Consider the following 5,328-nt stretch of genomic DNA (forward strand, 5'->3'; position numbering starts at 1 on the left):
TGGCTCGGCTCAGCTTGAGACCTGGCACAGTGGGGATGAGTTGTCATTTTTGTGTCTAGAGAAATGAGCCTTGACTTCAGAAAAGGAGCTGAGGCCAGAAGGAGTTGTATTCTGTTTTGCGTTCTATTTGACCTCTCTCTCTTCCCTCCTCCAGGCTCCTCTGAGGAGGCAGTCTCTCCCCTCCAGCAGAGCTTCACGATCCCTAAAAAGGAGATAAACATGGTTTCTGATATGGCCAAGTGGAAGCGCTCTCAGGTATGGATCTGGGTTCTATGTTCCTGAAGTGTCTCAGTGTTGGCATTTGTGCAGGACAAACCAGGCCAGCTATAACAGGTTGAACAGGGTTGGGTCAAGCTACTGGAAATAATGACTTTTAAAATCAAATGGGCACTGTGACTAATGTTTTGGGAATTGTAATAAATGTAGCTTCCTCCAGTGGTCTTTAGGTGACAGCAGTAGGCGATTGTGGATAACAGAAGTTCCTACCTGGGCAGTTGTTTGTGATGACAGCAGGTCCTGTCCACTCTGTACGGCCTGTAATTCATCACATCTGGGACTGATAGTGGAGACGGGGTGTAGGGAGTGTTCAACATTCTGCAGCGTGGATAGTGAAATGCCCAAGCCCTGTCTGTAGTAGAGCTCTTGCCTTTGCTACTACTGGTGGTGAATATAGCTTCTGGTTTGACTCTGCAGACAATTATGTAGAGTGTGCAAGGGATAAGAGCTTGGAAGAGAAGAATAATGTATTGGTTCTTCCCATACTGGGACAAGATCCTAAGGTTGCCCTCAGCAATGGATAGGGCTGGGGCTCTGTCCACAGTGGTAAAGAATCCATATAAAGCATGATTTGGGCCATCCTTCGTAGAATGTTGTGTTGTCTATGTGACCCAACCACAAAGCCCAGGAAGATGGTGTTAATTGTCACCTCTGATACTTTCTAACCATGTTAAAGAATACCTTTTAGCCTAGCCCTGAAAGCTGAAAGTAGCTGTGTTTATGATACATTATGTCCTGTTGCAATGTGCTCTCAGGTCAGACAGTTCTGCTTGGGACCTTCCCTACAAGAAGTAAAATTACAGTCAGCACATTGTAGTACATCAAGACAGTGTCAGTCCCTTGTTGCTCAATGGTTACTGCAGTTCCTCTCTACATGGCTTGCTATATAGGAAGTTGTGCTGTAGACATGAATGTGCAACATTGGGGCTTGGTCAGGCAGGCTGTCCTTAGACTAGATTGGAGGCCACCCCATCAGCAAATGGCTATGGATGAAACTTCAGCCCCTTGCCTATTTGGCCTATCTTTGATAAATGGGTTTGACAGATCTCAGCCCTCTGTGTCTACAAGCACAATGGTACCTGCCCTGGCAAGTTGTGACCAACCCCTTTCTTTGCCGAAGTCTGGTTTGTCTTTGCCTTTGTGGAGAAGTTGTTTGTGGAGTAGGCTTGTTCCCTAGCGGAGCTGTCAGGATCTCTGTGCTCATGGCTCAGGTGGGTGGCCCAGACTTGTTCCTGAGGAACAGGGACAGAAAAGTGGCAGTAACTCTTGCTTAGGGACCAAGCGGTGATCCCTTCAGAGATGAGTGTTTCTGAAGACTCGCAGATAAAACCCTGCTTTGTCACGTTTGGGCATTATTTTTGATCAGGGCTTTCCTGGAAGGACAGCCTGTGAAGTGACTGGCAACAATGAGGTCTGAAAGAGGTTTCTTCAGAAAAAGTGTGGCCCACTTGCAGGGTTTTCACCTTTTTCCCTACATGTCCTGAGCTGGGGGATTGTGCAGTGGGTGTGAAAGAAGAGAGGAGAAGGGAACCTATTTAGGGCAGCTGCCCCCTTCTTCTCCTAGGCAGCTCAGATGTGGGAAGGAGGGCATGAGTAGGAAAGAATGAAGGAGTTATTGGGAGGGGTGACAGAGCCAGAAACTGCAAGTGATGATGTACTTGGGCCCAAATTTGGACAGGCCCCAGAGATGAGGTTGAGGAGCTTGTATTTGACCTGGTAAGTGACAGCAACCTGGTAAGGGGATTCAGGTAGGAGGGTGCTGGGTTGGGGTGTCTTTAAAAAGAGCTTGCTCTGTGTGACTTCAGCTGGCTGTACTGATGCAGAGGGCTCAGCACATGCCTAGTGCTGCTAAGAAGTTAATATTGTTCTCAGGAGCTTTGCAGACAAATAAGTAGCATCAGAACAAGCCTTGCACGCTGTGCTTTCCCAGGGTACTGGCATTGTGGGTTGGATCTCATCCCTGCTATGTGCTCTAGGCTTCCCCCACTTGTCCATTGTCAGTGCTCAACTGATGCCCTGTCCCCTTGCATGTTTGCAGGCATATGCAGACTACATTGGCTTCATCCTCACCCTGAATGAAGGCATCAAGGGGAAGAAGCTGACCTGCGAGTACAAAGTCTCTGAGGTGGGAGAAAGCTTGGACTACGCTGTTTCCAGTGTGGTATTTGTTTCTTTTGCTGATTTGCCTTGCACGGCAGGGCTCAGATGTTTTCCAACTAAGGGCTGTGTTGGCAGCTTGCCTGGGGCCCTAAAGAGAATAAAGTATTGCTGAGCTGCATCTGCTTTCTTCATTAAATGCAGTAGAGCAGCCTTTGGGGACTACAAATACCAGCATACAGAGCTTCGCTTGGTAACCAGGTGCCTTTGTTCACCCACAGAAATTGCACTCCAGCCCTTGGTGAAGGTGTGGGGTATGCAAAGGGTCATAGGCAAGGAAGGGCACATTCTGACCACACATGCTGTGCATATGCCATCTGATCTGTAAAGAAGCCATTTATGAGGAGCCATGTTGCTCTATGGCTGTAGCAGAGGGTGCATACTCTGAGTTTTCTTCCTAGCCACCCAGTAAGGCACTGCATGACACTGAGCAGGCTGCCCAACATCTCTGCCTCAGTTTCCCCTCTTGCAGGGAGATGCCAATGCCAACCTCCTAGTGGGGTTTGTCTTGGGTTGGTAAGGTACCTTGAGTTGAAAGAATGTGGTAGGAGGTACAAAGTGCCCCTGCCCTTCTTCACCCTCAACACTAGTCTTATCTGGGTTTCTTGCTTCTGAGGAGATAGCCCATGGTGCCTCATAGTAACTGTCTTTCTGTAGCAGCCATGTAACTGGCTCTCACCCCAGTACCTACACCCTGGTGATCAGCATGTCTGTGGTCTCTGCCATTTGAACCATGCGTTTATGGTGCTAGGAGGTTCATCCTGGATTGTCTGCAGGCAGCAAACCGTAACTTGCTGTGTCTCAGTGTAGACTGCATCCTGCTGGGGCCTCACTTGAACAGCATTATCTGGTGCAAGTTGGGCAGGTTCTTGGCCCAGGCTGTCCAATATTCATGTACTGTTCTTTGGTGTATAAGGCAGCATGGGCTGCAGAAGGAAGAGGTGAATTTGGATCATTTTGCTATCAGCCCCAGTTCAGAGGTTCTCAGCAGGAAGACAGGGTAGAAATAACTTAGTTCTCCTTGGAGAGGTCTGCATCTGTTGCATGGTGGCTTTTTGGTGCTGTGACCAGTTTTGATGCCTGTCCATGATCTCGTCATATGAACAGAGGATGCAGTGCAGGCACTGTGGAGTCGAGTCTTATTGAGGCCAGAGGAGGGATTTCAGAGATTCTCAGGGAAAAAGTGTAGATTTCCTCATTGTGCATGTCATTCTCTGGAGCTTGTTTCAGTTTCATTTGCTGGAGTACTGCCTTGTGTTCCTTGTCAGCCATTCACCCATCTCATCCAGGTGGCATCAAGTGGGCTGTAGCCGTGTTCTGCAAGGTAGTTAAGAGATGTCTTGGGAAGCCTCTTACCTTTTCCCATTACAACCAGTTACAGTTGTGTAGGGGTACTGTATTAGAAATTGACTGCTGAAAAGAGACCTACAAATAGCTGAAAGGGAAATAGACCTCTGCCCAATTTAATGCCTTTTGTTGCGATTAAATAATCAGGCAGGTAGAACCTGGCCTTCCCTACTCCAGAAGACATCCCTTGCAGGAGCTAAACATGCAGATCAGAAATGTACTGCTTTCAAAGAAAGACAAGAGGGGTGAAATCCTTTCCACAGGGGCTTTCTTGCCGACTTCTGCTCAGGCCTTTGAGTCTGTCTGGGCTCCTCACCTCTATGCATTTTCAGCAGCCTGAAAGAACAAAGAAACAATTTCATTTATGTTTTGCCTGTACAGGTGTCTTTATTGTAACAGTCCTGGTTCCTAGTCATCCATAGTATTCCATGGAAAACAGGGAAGCAAGACCTGAATTGAATATGTAAAACAGTTGGAGAAATAACTGTACTCCCCTCCCAAGCTTTTTAGGTCGTTAGTCATTGTAAAGAAGCAAAGGAGGACACGCATCAATTTTCCCTCCCTGTCAAATCCTCTTTCAATGAATTTGTTCTGCCACCTCCAGACAATTACAGAATGTAATGTCACAGACAGAGAGGCCTGTCCCATAGCCTTTCTGCTGAGCAGGGCAGAAACCTGGGACTTAAAGCAAAATAAATCTATTTCCTCTGGGGTCGAGTCCCTTGGGTGCTTGGCTGATGAGGCTGTATGTTCACAAGGGCTCATTCCTAGGTCAGACTTCTCATTTTCAGTTTTAAGGACTCAGCCTCCTTTGGCTCCTGGCTGCCTCTCTGGTCCAATTTCCCTCTGCTTCCCTATCTGCTGCTGATTCTCCTTGTGTTTCTGTCCCTTCCAGATCAAGTGCCAGGGGCTCCTTCCTGTGTCCCGAAATCTCTTCTTTGACCACATGTCCTCCTTATAATGGATCAGTGTTGGTCCACCAAGAAAAAAAGTTATGGGGAAGGAGTGGGGTGCAGTGCTGGGAAACGGCCTGCCAGTCCATAAGAGATTGTACATGCGACCTGAGTTGCCTGTTAACTGAGGGCCAGATCTGGCAAAGAGCAGTTGTTGAGTCCCATCAGCTCATGCTGAAGTTGCATGAAATCACTGGGGGATGAATACACTCCACTCCTTTATGGAGCTGCTGATCACCTTGCTGGGCCCTTAAGTGGTAATCTTCATGGGACAGGACTGTGCCTGGTTGTGCACTGTTCTTCTGGTAGTCCCCAAGATCCCAGATCATGGTTTTGCCCACTTCCTGCTTGTGCTTGGGAGCGTGCTCCTTTGGAGGGGCAGAGACCTGGTTCTGGGGCCACGTGTCCAGACTCCAGGAGGAAGGACTGGATGCGTAGTTGTCACACCTGAAACCCACAGCTCTCCACTGCTGGGCAAAGCCAAGGAGCCTGTTGGAGGTAGTGCCAATGCCAGCCGCATCATCCCCAGAGAGATGCTGCTGGGTCATTGTTCCCCAGTTGGCCACGTGGCCATGTCATTCCCTTTTGTCCTTTG

At 48.4% G+C, this 5,328-nt stretch overlaps 1 protein-coding gene across 2 annotated transcripts in view; it reads left to right on the top strand.

Moving 5' to 3' along the window:
* The window catches only part of PTPA (protein phosphatase 2 phosphatase activator), a 43,505-nt gene that overhangs the window by 7,383 nt on the left and 30,794 nt on the right, over positions 1 to 5,328 (top strand). The window contains exons 2-3 of one of the 2 annotated variants that reach the window (XM_019510633.1): positions 155 to 255; positions 2,315 to 2,401. In XM_019510633.1, coding sequence (XP_019366178.1) covers positions 155 to 255; positions 2,315 to 2,401 — 188 coding nt within the window. The remainder of the gene's footprint in view (positions 1 to 154; positions 256 to 2,314; positions 2,402 to 5,328) is intronic. The other variant, XM_019510634.1, reaches the window with a different exon arrangement.

Source organism: Gavialis gangeticus, unplaced genomic scaffold (assembly GCF_001723915.1).
Source record: "Gavialis gangeticus isolate Ggan-Ray unplaced genomic scaffold, GavGan_comp1, whole genome shotgun sequence".
Taxonomy (NCBI): domain Eukaryota; kingdom Metazoa; phylum Chordata; order Crocodylia; family Gavialidae; genus Gavialis; species Gavialis gangeticus.